Genomic DNA, 16,603 nt, shown 5'->3' with positions numbered 1-16,603 from the left:
CCATGAATATGTGAGTTGGTTTGCTCTGATGTTTATGTTTCTCTCTGTTAGCGTCGGCTTTGGCTGCGAGTGTATGTTCGACGTGTTTGATGTTAAGTCGGTAAAATGAGTGTGAGCTAACTGTGAGCTAGTTAAGAGCTGTGAAAGTTGTTTAACTTCTGTTCATCGGCTCGAGTTTCTGAGACTGTTCAGTCTTTATCTGTATATTGTTGAGAACTTTGTGAGGGGTTAGCTGTCTCGCATCCTCACTATCTCTGCTGAGAGTTGTTCATGCAAAACAGCGACTAGGAAGCAACAGGTAAACAAAACATAGCAAAATGTTGGCGGCAGATGCGACACCATCGCGTCCTAAAGCTTGTAAAGGCTGGGAGCATTTCAGGCTCAGCGCTGCAGAGAAAGCATCACCTGCAGGATCTGTGAAGAGGAGCTTGTTTATCACAGTAACACGTCGGTGATGTGCGAGCGTCTGAAGAGAAGACACGATGGAGTTGTAGATGATGCAGACTCGTTTAGAGAAGCTTCTCAGCTAGCTAACGTTAGCTATCTAGACAAGAATCTGGTTATCCGATACATACGAAGTTAACTTCATGTTGGAGATGTGGGTTGAAACTGTGTCAGTGGGTCGTATGAAGGGAGCTTAAAACGTTTCAAACCTAAACTTACTACAAACCCGAGCTGGCAGAGAAAGCAGAGCGGTGAGAAGAAACATGAGAGACACAGAGAGGAGGAGGACAAAAGGCAGAGCGACTTCAATGGTCGTCACCTCCTGCCAACAAACAGCACACAGCTGGTCTGTTGGTTTATGAGACAGCTTCTTCACAGCGCCATAAATCTCACCAGCGCTCCTTTTTAGGCCTTTTGTCCCACTTCACTCAAAGCCACCAAAGCTGCCCTCTTCAAAGACAATAAACAGTCTTCAGTCAGAGTCTGTTGGCATCAATCTGGATCCCTCTCTTAACTCTTGGCACAGTTAGCCCAAAAAGAAATGCCAGCAAACTGACCACAGGCTGTTTAGTGAGCTTGTCTGATGCAGCGGGGGCTGTCCAAACACACTGATCTTAATGTGAAGAAGCTTTTCATTCTGACACTGTAGACACACAGAGCCAAGGCTTTTATTCTGAAATGTTTGTAACATTTACTGCTGTAAATCCGTTAGAGGTTTTCTGACCCGTCTGATATGTCGCTGAAATCATGATCAACTCTTTTATACGTTGGCCAAAAATGACGTTCGATTATTCCTTCAAAAAGCCCCACAAATGTTCGAACTATTCGAATATCGATTTTTGCACAATATGTCCACAAGAGGACAAACCAACACAACGAGAGACAAACTTACCTGCAAAGATAAATTGATTTAAACAGAAACGTGCTTTTAAAAGATGCTACATGCAAAATAGGAAGTACGAGAACTTGTGAGCTCGCAAACAGCCGCGGTAGTGCAGATTTTTTTGACAACGATTATTAATTTTAATATCTGAATATCCGTTTTTTAGTACAATTCGGATACAAATTTATTACATTTCCATTTTAGAAACACATTTTGGCGTTCGGATGATGTTTTGGCCGTTTCGTGGAACCTTGGAGGGACTCGTACGAGATGGAAGGACCAGATATCCTGCATTACTGTGTGACCACTCGTACCATGTTATCATGGACATGACGTAGAACATCAGCTTGCGGACTCTAAGAGCTAAACTCTTTCAAGCCGGGTTGTACCGCAGAAAGGATGATTCTTCTGCAAGCGCCGTAATTAACGGCATCAGGTTGGAACTTTGTGGACCTGGACGACTGTTTGGCTACCGAACGATGAGGCAGGTACTCAAACAAAAGTACACCCTTCGAGTGAGGAGAGATGATTAACCCTCCGCGGACCGTCCACACGAAAAGCAAAACTGCGTGATTTGGCTGAAATGTGCCAATCATCCAAACGCCATGAACTCCTGGAAACACACTCCACACTTTTTTTCTCACTCAATCACCTCCGGTTCACTTTCGGTATTTGGTACAATCCCGCTACGTGAGAAGTCTGTATTTGTCATTTTTTCCAGACTTTGTAAATTTGTTTCTAAAAACATAAATTTGTTTTGTTCTTGGTACAAGTGTTTAAATTTGTTTTCTAAAATGTAAATTTGTCTCAAGCTTTTATAAAAGTGTTTCAGACTTTCTAATTTAGTTTTTCACTTCAGGGCCACCGTACTTTTAAACCTGATTGAGCAATCTGCATCAAAAGTCCGCCCTCCAACGGCCGCCTAAAAAACAAACAGGACATGTGGGAAAATCAAACCAGATCTTTTCAGGTGTTTTTTCTCGGAGGAATTTGGTGCTAAAAAAAAACTTTACAGCTCTTTACAGTTCAACCTGTTCTTTAGGTAGACAGGTAATTATGTAAACGCCACTCTTTTGTTTGTGGTTTAAAAAAGGTCCAATCAGTTGAAATATCTTATTTATGGTAAAAGTTATTTTCATTTCTGATCAGAATAAGAAGTTCTAAGATTGTTAACACTTGCTGAAATTATACATTTACTCCTCAAATATGTTTGTTTTGGACGTTTTACGGTTGTTTCACATCAACATAAACTCAGTAATTAGACTGCAACAGACACGGGGCAGATAGAAGTAACAATGTACGATACAACAAACAGGACACATCAGGGGGGCCCCGGCAGCTGTTGGCAGAGTGCGTCACGTACAGTCGGGCTCAAAGTGCGTCTCAACCTTTTACCTCCGTCCCACATGTTCTGTCGCTTCAGCCTCAAAATGTGCGACTGACAAGAGCTGCACAAGAAATGTAAACTTCTTTGTTATAAATGCTTCCATCATCAGGCTCCTCTGAGAGTATCAGGCTCTGTAACTCGTGTGGAGACTGTAAGGTGCCCTCTCTGTTCAGGGGATCAATATGTGGAATGTCTTACCTGCCTTACCTGACTGGGAGCATTTTAAACTCAAACTGAAACCGTTGTGTTTTATTGTAGATATTTTGTATCGTTAACTCTGTTCTATGGTTGAGTCTGTTTAGTCTCTTGTGCATTTGTTGTTGATTTTACGCATCTTAAAGGCCCATCAGCTTCAGCTTCCCTCAAGTGAACTGGTGTCAATTAAGTGTTAAACAAAAACAGCTTTTAGGTTTTAAGTTGGATTCAGGAGAGACACGTTGTTGTGTAAAACATGCAGAGCAGCAGACATAGGACCTAAGAGTTGTTGCTAATATGCACTCTTTAATATTTGTTCATTTATCGCACATGTTGATACACTACAGAAGACTAACTAATGAAAGCTCTGGTTTGTTCTTGTAATTCCAAATTCTAACCTTAAAATGAAAAACTAAAACCTTGTGTCGTCACTTGTGGAAAAGATCTAAGCTGTAGAAAAAGAGGGTTACGTTGTTTCTCAAACTCGTTCCAGACATCAAATGTCTTAAATCTTTTTAACCAAAATCCAAAACAACATTTTGACAATATTATCACTCAATCTTCCTCGTACTATCACACACGACAAGTGTTATACAAATCCTTTAACAGAGAGCACTCTACACAAACGTGTCACTCAGCCTGTGCCCACAGCCAGCGTGCTAACAGCCAGCTTCTCATGCTAACACGCCAGCCTGCTTTCCCTTCATGTCATCACCTACTCCACATTTCCTCCTCTGTGCCGTTTCTGCCCCGCGCTCAGAGGAACAGCCCCGAGATCAAACACGCGGTCACATGAGAAAGAATGAGAGCGGGGCTCTGTGTCGGCCACCGGGGGAGACTCAAACACCTGGCATTTGTCACCCCACATCCCCTTTAACAAGCAGCCCCGACCCCCAGCGCCGGGACGGGAAACTTAAAAGGCATTTACATACAGCGCAGACAAAAACACAGGTCCTGCTAGTGCTAGGTAATAACTCCCCCGGCTAAACAAGCCGCCCCTACTGAGACGACACACACATAAAGAGCCACGCTTTATACAAGCATCTGAGAATAGAAATGAAAATCACATAAAAGAGCTCAAAGCTCGGGGATCCAGAGCTTTCTTCTTCTCTTTTCTTCTCTGAAAAGCTAAAAGGATTAAAGGGGAACTCTCTGCTATTCACTGCTGCGTCTCCTCTTTCTCCTCAGGTGTTGTAAAACCATAAATCTTTCTTGTCGACTATTTGGCTTTAAAACAGCCCTTCTTTATGGGGAGGCTCTCCACCAAGAGTGCACGGACCAGGCAACCCGGCCTATTCATGAAAGGAGACCCTGAATTTTTTCTAATCCTGCTCCGACAGAGGAACACTTTCAACATGCATATTCAATTATTTTCAAGGTTTAAAGGTCAATTATTTTAAAAGGAAACTGTCAAAGTTTGTCCACTTCCTGTTTGGCCACCCAGACGAATGCAGCTGATCTCCCACCAGGTTTATTGGTGCCCACCCCTTCTTCCAGTTCCCCGCCCAGCCCCCCGGAGTCCAGCGGACCACCATTAAAGAGGATTCTCTCCCTGTTGGTTATTTGATTTTATAGCCCCTTCCACACCGAGGGAAGACTGACCACTAACAAACCCTCCCCCATAAAAGCCTTGGAAGAATTGGATACCGCTCGGCAACCCCTCTCCTCACAACTTTTTCCAGTAAAGTGGTCTGAAAGTCCAACGTGCTGGACTCGCACAGCTGGTTCTTAAACCTCCATGGTGATACAAACAGGACATTTGTATCTGGTGTATGCATCATACATATGTACATACATCATGCAAATTTTGGGGCTTATATGACTAATGTACAAAAATAATTGGAATCTCCATTAGATTACTTGAGTCGCAGCAGTGAAACAGGCCGTAATGGCTGCAATCTAATCCTTTGGGGCAACTGCAGCTGATCGAAGGTCGTCCTCTAAAAGTTCTTGTTGTTTCCACTGACAGGCTCAGGTTGTTATTCTCAGTGTGTGACAACATGACAGAAAGGATCCCTACAGAGATAGACCTTTTTGTTACAGAGGAAACAGACGTTACATCGCTCTCTGCACACACACCAGACTCCATTCAGAAAAACAGCAATTCTACTTTCTACTTCTACTGCTGCCTCAATTAGTTAAATTGTTTGTGTTTATTGTGTGTTACACAAATATTTTGGTGGAGACAAGCTTACTATTTAAACATTAAAGTCACACGATAACACAAGCAAGCTAACTAATTGAGGCAATGGTAGAGCAATTACTCCTCTGTCCCACAAGGTAAAATAGCTGTTTTTGTCAATGGAGTCTGGTGTGTGTGCAGAGAGCGATGTAACGTCTGTGTGTGGTTAAAACAATCATCTTCCTCTGTAACAAAAAGGTCTATCTCTGTAGGGATCCTTTCTGTCATGTTGTCACACACTTAGAATAACATCAATGATTGGGAGCATTTGCCCCAACGATTATGTTGCGGCTGCTGGTTGAAGCAATTTACAGGAGCAATCTAAAATGTTGTACCCATTAGTCATTTAGACCCTAAAATATATAAAAGCGGGACCTTATTTTAAAACACCAGAATTCCCCAATAAGACCTATCAAGAACTCTTACACTCTCAGCAATGATACGACTTAACAGTCTTTAAAGAAACTTAAAACACATGCTCCACTTACATCAGATTTGGTGGACTGGTCCTCCATATCCGAGTCAATGGGGTCCACCAGTTCCTGGAATGGCGGTAGTGTCGTCACCTTCCTGCGTTCTGTCTCGTCCCCTTCTGGTCTCGATTTACTGGTTCGCATCTGAGATCTATCCTTCAAGAGTTTCTTATCCGAATGCGGAGCGTCTGAAATCGGCTTCCCTGATGAATCCACAAATCCCTTTTTACGTTTTTTGGTGACGTGATCATCAGTGTCTGTGGTGGACAGACGCTTGTTTATCCCTGACCCGGGGGTCATCCCTTCAGTCCGATGCTCCTTGGACAAAGACTTGGGTTCCTTGAAGCCCATCTTAGGATTGATATCTCTAAGTGGCTGGTTCTCTTTGGGTTTCCTGGAAGGTTCTTTGGGGGCTTTGCTGGATTCCCAGCCAGAGTCTCTGAAGGCACTTTTTGGCTCTTTCAAGTCTTTTGGAGGCTTTTCTTTGTGGTCCTTGGAGGGTTTGTGGAGTTTGGAGAAGCTGCTGCTGTTGGTGCTGGTGGTTGTGGCGGTGGTGAGAAGGGCAGTGCCACCTCCTTTGGAGCCATCCTGTGGATTCAAAGCAACAAATGAGAAAGATGAGATTACTTAGAGTTTAGAAGATGTGTTAAGATGGTTACTGCCCGTCTAAATGATGAGGAACAAACCTCTTGTTTTGGGTACTAAAAGCTTTGCTCCGTTAACGTTTTAGCCATTACAGCCATGAAACAGGCTGTAATGACTGCAACATAATCCTTGATGGGTCAAAGGTCGTCCACTAATAGTTCTTATTGTTTCCACTGATTATTCTAAGTGTGTGACAACATGACAGAAATCCCACCCTAGGTCAGAGGACAGACAGGGCGAGGGCACAAAGGCTTCTGAGACATACAGAGGAAGTTGTTACTGGGATAATAACTGAAAATAACTCGATAAACACAGGATAATTTTTGTTTTCCAAGCAGTGTTTACACCAAACTTTGCAGCCTTCTGTTTTTCCTCTAACTTTAATGTGTTGACATTGGACTGCACTTAAAATGATATGTAGAACTTCCACAACAAAGTGAGCAAAAAGCAGGCAGCCAGGTCAAACGAAGATGAATCCTCTGCCTTTAACACAGAAAACATGCGTGCCACCCTGCAGTTTGGCATTACCATCTGTAAAATGGAGCTCTATTCTTAAGAGCAAATCAAAAGGGTCTTCTTAGCCCCCATGTACGGGCTTAAAGAGCAAACTCAGCACTTCTTTTGAACGGAGCTGTTCGGCGGGGTGAAGGGGCCTTTCAGCAGCCACGCACCCTTAAAAGTGGAGCGAAGGGCAGCGTGGAGAAAGAAGGAAGCACATTCCTGCTAACGACGGGGGCCATTTGTCCCCCGGTCTCACCTCCAGCCCTCTTGTCAATATTTCATCACTGCAGTAAACCCATTAAAGCAGTCTAGACGACAGGGTGTGTTACTACGCTGCCCAAGCACCTCTGAAACCTTTCATTTTGTCTATCAGCCGGTGACCCCTGACCCCAGGATGTAAAGCTGCCAGCTTGCTCTGAACCCCAGCGCGACATAAACCCAGGTTTAGTGCTCTGGAGGGGACGGACGGAGGCCCGAGCTGCCGTCAGCGTTGAGCAGATCACTAAAGTGGCACTTTTTAACAAACCTTTCAGCACCGTGACATTGTCAGGTTAGCAGGTGACCCAAGTTCATGTAAATCACTGACCACACTATAACTGTAATAGTGTCATGTGGAACTGAAGGGATGATATTTTAAGACCTTTATAACCTCTTTTTAGGAGCCGTAAGAATCCCACACAGCTCAGTTTACTGGTCAAGTTTTAAAGTGTGATGGAAACGAGCAGCGACAGTCAGAGGAAGGATCGTTTGTTTTTATGATCATATATTAGTTCCTACTTCTGACACGTATACACCCGTGATTCCTGATGATTTCACTAACACAATTCATGTGAGATGGACCAAGATTAAAGGCATTAACTGGATGGATTTCTGAATGAGAAGCATTTTGTATCGATGGCGTTTGTGCAGAACAATTCATTGTTACGACAGCTTTTAGATTAAGTTAAAGGAGCTATATTTAAGATTTCACATTCAATCAAATATCATTTTTTATTGTCGGTGTGCGTAACAACCTGTGGGCTGATTTTTATGTAAAGCACTCGGGACGGTTTTTCCGAGGATGTGACGTGTCTGCACGTTCACGAGAACCTCTGCAGAGAGCTCATTCTGCACCACTACAGTCAGCAGTGAGCAACACGAGACAACGCAAGCTGTGAAATGGAGACGGATAATGTTAACAAACGACAGCACCCACAACAACACAACACAAACTACACACAAGAATAAAAACTAAAATAAGTTTTATCTAGTGAAGCCGTCTGACCAAACAGGAAGTGACCGACGTCGGGGGGAAAACTAGAGTCAACATTGGCAGAGCATGTGACGCATGAAGACCTTCATTGCTTTTGGGGATCAAAACAGACCCACGACTTATTGTTGTCATAGAAACAAAACCTGCGAGCAGCGTTCTCTCACCGCGTGCAGCGTTTTTTCTCTCACAGCACAAGAGCTTCATCCCAGCTCTCTGCAGCCGCCCCGCCTGGCTGATGTTCGCTGATGCTCGTGATGATTTGCTGGTTCGCTGGCGTAATATGCTGTTTGGTTACGAAGCACAATGCCGGAATCATGCAGTGTATTTATGTTAGAGCTAGCTGGCTAACCTTAGCATGCTCGCTAACGTTATGACTACCAAAATACTATCCGAGTGTGTGTGTCAGTGTTGTCAGTCTAACTTGACACATAACTTGTCCACCTAACATGAGACTAACTGAGGTATGATGACAAACAGTGTTGGTTTTGGACAACATGATGCCGGTCGATGAGCACGACTCGTCAGTGAAACGTAAACAGAGCCGGTGAGTTCAGAGACTGAGCATGCTCAGTGTCGTGTGTCTTCTGACACCCCACAAAAACCCCGGATGCTCGTTCATGTGTGCGAGTGTCCGTGCGAGCGCGTACAAGAAGGTCGCTGCAGTTCCCTGCAGTCTGCATCTTACCCTCCTGCTCTCGTGTCCGGTTTGCCGTCTGCCTGAATGCACGTGAACGCAGCGTAAATCGAGCGATGAAGCCTCCCTCGGACAAACTTGCAATTACTTGATTTTCACTTTTTAAACAAACATACAGTATTTATTAATCACATTTATACTGATATCTATAAATCAATACAGGTTTGATGTTTCTCTACTTTAATTATGAATACTTTAAATATATGAGGCGCAGTCAAATAACATTAAAGCTAATAAGTAGTGGGGGATAACTCAAGTTCAACAGTTGTGATTTATTATAAATATGTCTGATGTGTTGTAATACCAGAGGAATAACTCACAGCATGTGGGGGGGAGAGAGGGAGGAGGGGAGGAGGGAGGAGGGAGGAGGGAGCGAGGGAGGGGAGACCTCCTGCTCCAGAAGTAATTCATCACACACTCAGTGTTTAGACTGGAAACTGTTTCCATGTGAAACGGGCCTCCTCCTCGAACGCGGCTGTTAAATGACACTATTTAAAGGGACTAAAAATAACTCATAATGGAAACAACATGGCGGCTTATTGACAGACATGATTTACTGCCGCACGAGATAACGTCCCACATCTCTCCCGTAGCTTCGAGGCTAATCGTTTCAGCCCATCTTCATCCTCTTTTTATTTTTATTGTCTAAAACTTCAAAGCAAACAAAGTTTGAAATGGAGAGCAAAATGTGAGCATCAGAGATTCTCAGCACGTCTCGCAGTCTGAGGAGTGCTTATGGCTGAGCGGCAGCCAAGATATAGTTTGCTTAAGCCAAAGTTGGATGTCTTTGAAATCCCTGAGTTTAAATATATTGGACGTCTTTGAAGCTGCCAAATATGTGGGGGATTAAAGGCCCGGAGACTCCGGAGGGGCGAACAGTTTCAGAGCAGGGTGGGGCTGAGAGTTTCTTGCAGCTCCAGGCTTGTACCTGGAAACACCACTGACCTTTGACCCGTGGAAGCTCTTGCTCTTCTTTGGGTCGGAGAAGGAGGATGTGAGCGAGCTGTTGGGGAGGGTGGGCAGCTTCAGGTGCTGGCCGAACAGGGAGGTGGAGCCCTCCTGCATCACCATCACCTGCCAGAGAAACAACGACAAACCGGAGTCAGCAGAGGATCCTTTGATTTGAAAGTTTCTGCCTCGTTAAATATAAAGATGAAAAGTCAGGCTGGCTTTAAACTTAAAGCTTTCAGGATTTCAGACAGAAAGCGTGCATCGAATGCTGCCAAGATTCTGAGCCTTGTTTACTTCTTTTTCAATCAGTGGCTGATTTAAATCACAGTTTTATTGCTAAATATGTATCCTGAGGTATCTGAGCCTGTGCACTGTTGGGATCCCTCGTCTATCATTGAAGTATTGAAAGACAGAAGCAAAGATGAAGAAGTGTTCAGACCAAAACTAAAGCGGGATCAGGGACGGTGTCAGATGTGGGTTAAAGAAAATCTAATGGTGCACCCGGCTGGTTAACCTCCCCTCCTCCTCCTGAGCTGTGTCTGATGAACTCTCCTGCTGCTTCCAGCTCCTTGAGGCTGACCAGTGCCCAGTGTGCTGAGCTGTTAGCTCGGATCAGTACCAGGATTTCTCTCATGGACACCAACTACCGGCGTTCTGTTTCAGCTGTCGAGGGCCCAAATACAAACAGACCTGTGGGCTGCAGTTGAGTTATTTGTATGGTACGTCATCTAGCCTCTCATATCATTAATAACGGTGTTCAAATGTATGTTTCATCACTGTGACAGGTGTGGTGACTTTCTGAACGAAAGCTCACCGTCTCCTGCTTCCTGTCGGCACACACAACCTCACGGCGTGTGCGCGCTGCAGGTGTAGCTGCTAAAAGTAAACAGCACGTCCGCTCTGTGGACGTTTGGTTTATTCAGCCACATCGTTAACGAGCACCGGGACGAGAACGGGAATACACGCACTGAAAAACTGCCTCGATCATCCTGCCAACATGATCTGTGAGCACTGCCTGCTTGTTTACAGTTTACAGGCAGGGGCCGCTCAGACTCTGCAGCTCAGCATCAGTTCACTCTGATGTCACATTAGTGCAGCTCTTCATCAGAGCACAGACGGACATTTCCTGTAGATTAGTGATGGAGAACGAGAAAAAAGCGAGTTTTCGTTTTGCACCAAGCAACAATAAAGTAGCAGCTGCGCGCACGTCCTACGATGTGACACATGCACACATCGCGTTGCAATGGTTAAACGATTTACTGTGCAGCCCAGCCTCTTTTCTTTACAGACTGGAGACTGATCTGGACGTTCTCATCTCACTCGTGGAGGTTTCTTCAGACTGAAAGCAGTGCGTTTGTTTTGCGCAGTGTGGTGCAAACTAAGGTGTTCGAACGTGTTACATTTTTTCCACTTGTACAAGTAGTTTGCACAGCGCTGTTTCTCAAAAGCCCGTCTGTGTTAAGCTTCTCCTGACATCACGATGTTGCATCAGAAATGGTCAAGCCAAACTCCATTAAAAAACGAGCATTTTTAAAGCAGTTATGTTGACGTCTTGCAGTCAGACCTGACAAAGCTTGAACTCAGACTCTTTACTAACCTGCCTCCTGATGTAGTTCTCTCAGCATCCTCTCAGCCTGTTTATTGTCGTTAAACATCTGTTTGTTTTGGCTTCATAGCGCTGTAAGTAGCTAGATTTCAACTCAATGTCTCATTCAGTTCCTGCAGAAAGCAGTAAACACTATTTGTGAGTTTTGTTTAACCAACACAAGTAACCCTCACCCTCAAACTTGTGCGAGCGATTAAAGTAAAAGGTTTGCTCCCCTTTGGTCTGAACACTGCTAACAAATGCTGAACTTTCTTTCTAAGCACCTGAATAAAGATTTGGAACAATATTTGTTTGACGTTATTAAAACCTCATCACACAAATTAACACCAATGCAAATCAATCCAGAACAAAAGGAGAGCGTTTATTGGACTTAAGTAGGACTTAATGGTCATGAATTAGTGCATTACCATCTTCAGTGCCAGGAGTGTAAATGTCCACACAGCACACATTCAAACCTCTAACCCTGCCTGTTTTTACTGGAGAGCTCTGCAGTCATTGCGGGGCGAGAAACACGGCCAGAATACACAAGTTAAGACAACACAGCTGCTTCAGAGCGTCCGTGTTGGAGTGCTGAGGACACATGACTTTAAATCTCCCAGCCAGGGCAAAGTGCTGGTGTCAGTACACGAGTCATTTACAGGGAGGTGTCCCAATCTTGAGTTATCTTTAGACACGCCTGGATCATCCATGACACCGCTGAGATGTTGGAAATCTTACTTTTGAGTCTTCTGAGCTTCGTTTGTGAGGATCCCGCTGCTGCAAAAGAAAACAGGACAAGAGAGACAAATGATCATCTGCAGCTTCAATATGTGAAAACCAGAGCTTTGCAACAGTTCAGTAAAGTGCTGCACAATCACAAATATGCAAAAACCAACCGGAATACAAAAGGTCAGTATGAAAAATGAAAGACAAGGAAACTCTTGGTGAACACTCATTTATAAACATCTGCTGAATCCGGTTTGATGAAGTAACTGAATTAAACTGTTCAGAGTCGTGTGTGACTCTCCTCCTGACAACAGAGGACGTGAGTTTCGACATGGTCTGTGTCAACACGCTCATGCCGAGGAGGGGGGGCAGGGCAAAGTAAATAGAGAGCACTTAGCTAAAGTCATAAAACCTGCAGACTACAGGGGGCCTCTGGCCGGGGGCCAACACGCTGACTGCAGCCGACAATGAGGAAGAAAGAGCGGACATCCTGAGCCGATCATAAGGGGATCAATCTCTGCTGAAACAGGTTTATCAAACTACTGGCTGATCAAAAACAAAAACTATTTACACACCATTTGATAACCAGTTGTTTCAACCTATGCCGCACGGTGCCTTACAGCGCCTCACAGCTAGACGGTCTGCAACATCTGCAAAACCCTCAGTATCAGCAGGAAGATGGGGCCGGTCAGGGACACACTCTGAGGGAGAAAACCCCGAACGCAGAGAGCTATAGGGCTGTGCAAACATATTGATGCATATTTCATTTTCCCGACCCTCATATCGATACACTTAATGGATTTAAGACGGCCTCATATTTCCCTCAAATGCCTGTGATGGTAACGACCGACTGCAGAAGAGCAGGGGTGAAAAATCAAAGCAGACGTCGGACCGTACTTTTGCAACCAAAACTGAAACAAATAATTTAGATAATCAGCCGACGATTGAACGAACAAGACACCGTGCAGGCGACCGTTTTTATACACACACCTGCAGCTCTGCCGAAGTCCCTCTTCCTGTTTCTCGATCACAATCTTGGACAGGTAAAATAAGAAACATGACAGAATTGGTCGGCCCTAGAAAGCAACGGGGCTGCTCTTTACTGACAGGAAGCTGAGAGCAGACCTAGGCAAGCAGCTGCAGCCCGACATCGCAGTGTGGTCTGACTCAAAAATGTCTTTAAGCCTGAGCTCACTGTGCCACGGGAAGAGCGGAGGGAGGACGCCTATGAGCGCAAAAGAGCAAAGTACGAGGAGCTGAGAGACACCTGCCAAGAAGAGGCTGGAGAGCAAGGTGTTGGCCTGCGGAGGTCGGGTGTCGGGGCTTTGCAGGTCGGTCACTCTGCAGAGCGTATACGCCACTTAGCATCACAGGAGAGAGAGGAAGGAGGCAGCTGAAAAGCAGCGACACGCCTCTGGCCACCTCTGCAAAGGCACAGGCTGGGTCTGATCAAACCTGGCCGGGTCCCCTGGGCGAGGGTGTGTGATGTTAGAAAGACCTGAAACACCTGACGACCAGAGGTGAAGGTGTTTCTGATGTCATCTATAAAAGTAAATGAAGACACACACAGGAAGGCCTCCTACACCTGAGACGGGATCTGAGTGTTTCTGAAGCATGAAATCCGTCGGACTTCCTTGCTTAAGTTTTGCTACTAGGGAGCTGCAGAAGAAGTTTCTGTGTCGCATTAACAAACGTCACTCAAGCCCCCAGCCCCTCCCTTGAACTCCTACCCCTCCGGCTTTCAGCAGCTTCCTTCGAAACTCCTCTGTCGGGTTGTTGAAGGTGAGCTTCTCACAGCGCAGGTGATTGACAGGCGGGTGGCCCTCCAGGTGCAGGAACAGGTCGTAATCAAAGCGAACTTTCTTCGGCTCTTCCTGATGAAAAAGACGTCAGTCAGCGTCAGTCGATAAAATTAACCCACTTTATGCTCAGTTTGCTGGCGACTGTTTAATGTACCTTGTTTTTGAAGTACACTTCAATAGGCAGGATGAAGCCTGCGTATCCAGACTCCTCCACTTTGTACGGCGGGTCCTTGCACACTGCAATGAAAGAGAAATGAGTGATTAGAGAGAGGCCGTCAACCTTCAACACAAGGTGACGGACAAAACACAAAGCCTGGTTTAAATTCATTCACTTTCATAGAAGTGCAAAGCAGCCTTCTTTCAATCATGGCGCAGCACACGACAGCACATTCATAAAAACCATTATTACTAAATATTCATCATGTTCTGGACAAAAGGTTCAGATAAAGAAGCGTATGAAAACATTCATGACTGCTGCCTGAATGTAGTGAGCAACTAAACTTGCAGCTTCACCCTCCTGAGAGCTCATTAAACCAACCTTCATCGCCTACAAAGATATCACAACAAAAACTGGGGTTTTTCAGTATATTTTCACCTGGCCCTATTTTTTTGTTTTACTTATCTTGTAGTCTAACTTACTAATATCAAAATGTTTTAAAATCGCTCCAGTAGATGTGTTCAGCCTGCAGCCTTGAAACGGGCTGTAATGGCTGCAACATAATCCTTGATGGGTCAAAGGTCGTCCACTAAAGGTTCTTGTTGTTTCCACTGACAGGCTCAGATTGTTATTCTAAGTTTGTGACAACATGACAGAAAGGATCCCTACAGAGATAGACCTTTTTGTTACAGAGGAAGATGATTGTTTTAACCACACACAGACGTTACATCGCTCTCTGCAAACACACCAGACTCCATTCAGAAAAACACTGATTTAGAGAGCTGAACACTGCAGTTTCTGGTCTACTGCTGCGTCAGTCTGTTAGTTTATTTCTGTTTTTGTGCGTAACAGAAATATTGTCTTGTATCCGAACAACCATTTAAAACACCGAAAACAATAGAATCCAAATGACCGATAGAGGCAGCAGTGGACCAGTACCTTCTGTAGCATGCAAGGTAAAGTTGCAGTTGTTGTTAATGGAGTCTGGTGGCTTTAAAGAGAGTGATGTTAAACCTGTTTCTGCTTAAAAAAAAAATCATCAGATTGTTATTCACATTTTGCAAGTGCGCAACAAAAATTCGGAAAGGATCAGAACGAGATAAGATCCTTTATTTTTAACCAGAACCAGTAGTTACATTGCTTTCTCCAAAGCCACCAGACTCCATTTACAAAAACACAAATTTAACCTCGCAGAACACAGGAGTTTCTGTTCTACTCCTGCCTCAAACACTCATTTTCAGAACACACACTCACACAAACAATGTGTTGATAAGAAACAACCATTTAAAACACCAAAGTCTCAAATTAACACAAACAAACTAAAGGCAGCAGTAGATCAGCAACTCTGATGTTCTGCAAGGTAAAATTACTGCTTTTGTGAATGGAGTCTGGTGGCGTTAATGAGAGCAACGTGACAGCTGGTTTTTGTTTTATAAAATGCATCTCACTCTTTAATAAAGAGGGACTTTTTTAATCATGAACAGCTGTTACACCGCCCTCTTCCAACCCACCAGACTCTATTAACAAAAACAGTGATTTTACCTCACAGGTAACCTAAATAGTGATCGTTGCCCGCCGCCGTTTCATTCTTAAAAGAAAGCTCTAAACACAAAGATGTGTCACATATTAAATATCCTCCCCTCATGTTTTCAGAAGAGTGACATTGATATTATAAAGATGAATCAAAGCTGAGTCTCGCTTCTTGCAGTAACCACCCTCAGGTCTCCACATACAGCACTTGGAGATAATTGGTGCTCTTTCTGCAGCTTCCACTGGGACACAGTCTGACAAACACTCACACCTCCGGGGGAGGAACACCTGAGCTCTAGTAGAGTTTGTTTGTCTTTAAAGGCCCATGAGGGTTATAGAAAGGGGGAGGAGCTTTCACCTTGTCACGAGCAGGGTGGATTCACGAGCATTAAAGGGCTAAAAGGCATTTTTTACATATTGTAGCGTCCTAATGAGTAAAAAGGTTTGGAATTGACCGTATGCACACGGCGGCCATTTTCCTCTGACATCATGCTCAGGGTGGAAAGTTCAAGTGCTGTTATAATGTTGTACCGATGTATTCTAGGTGCATTATCATTTCACAGCTTCCAACTGATCATCAACTGGACAGTGTGAAGGGAAAATCAGGAGGGACGTCAGGCTTTATTTCACCATATTCAATTTATATTAACACACCAGACTCCACTGATAAAAACAGCAATTTAACCTCGCAGAACAGCAACAACATCAGCTCGAGAAGATCATAGGAGTATAAAAATGACTTTGCTATGTGCTATTGCTGTTAAAAAGACAAAGAACCTGACGGAGCATTCACTGTCAAACTTCAGCCCTTGACAGATTCTAAAGAAGTATTTGGTCCCTGAAGTAAACCCAGCAGACCGCCCGGGGAATATAGAGGAACCCTCAAAGGAAAAACATTCTGGCTTTCTAACCACACACTGACAACTGTGCCTCGAGTGACGCAAGAGACCTTTATAATCCCTGCAGTCATCCACAGCACCAACTAGCTTCTGGCACAAATCTAACCATCACTGTGCTCTCTAGTTTCCTGTTTAAGCCCCGCCTCCTTCAAAAGCAGCAGTGATTGATGGTGCGGCCGACTACGCTGAGGTCGACCTCACCGCTGGGGCCGAGCCATTGAAAACCCAAGACCACTGAGCAAATATTATGGGTTAGAGTTAATTGTGCAGGAGGGTCAGGTTCAATTACAGGCGGCT

At 44.5% G+C, this 16,603-nt stretch overlaps 1 protein-coding gene across 1 annotated transcript in view; it reads right to left on the bottom strand.

Moving 5' to 3' along the window:
• mllt3 (MLLT3 super elongation complex subunit) overlaps window positions 1-16,603 on the bottom strand; it is a 48,876-nt gene that overhangs the window by 12,962 nt on the left and 19,311 nt on the right. The window contains exons 3-7 of the mRNA XM_069672586.1: window positions 13,875-13,957; window positions 13,649-13,792; window positions 11,931-11,969; window positions 9,602-9,730; window positions 5,580-6,152 (exon numbers count right to left, since the gene is read on the bottom strand). Coding sequence (XP_069528687.1) covers window positions 5,580-6,152; window positions 9,602-9,730; window positions 11,931-11,969; window positions 13,649-13,792; window positions 13,875-13,957 — 968 coding nt within the window. The remainder of the gene's footprint in view (window positions 1-5,579; window positions 6,153-9,601; window positions 9,731-11,930; window positions 11,970-13,648; window positions 13,793-13,874; window positions 13,958-16,603) is intronic.

This window comes from Semicossyphus pulcher, unplaced genomic scaffold (assembly GCF_022749685.1).
Source record: "Semicossyphus pulcher isolate SPU_LCO1_2020_fin unplaced genomic scaffold, fSemPul1.0.p SCAF_21, whole genome shotgun sequence".
NCBI lineage: Eukaryota > Metazoa > Chordata > Actinopteri > Labriformes > Labridae > Semicossyphus > Semicossyphus pulcher.
Note: the sequence above shows the minus strand (reverse complement) of the source record. Positions and strands in the feature narration are given on the sequence as shown.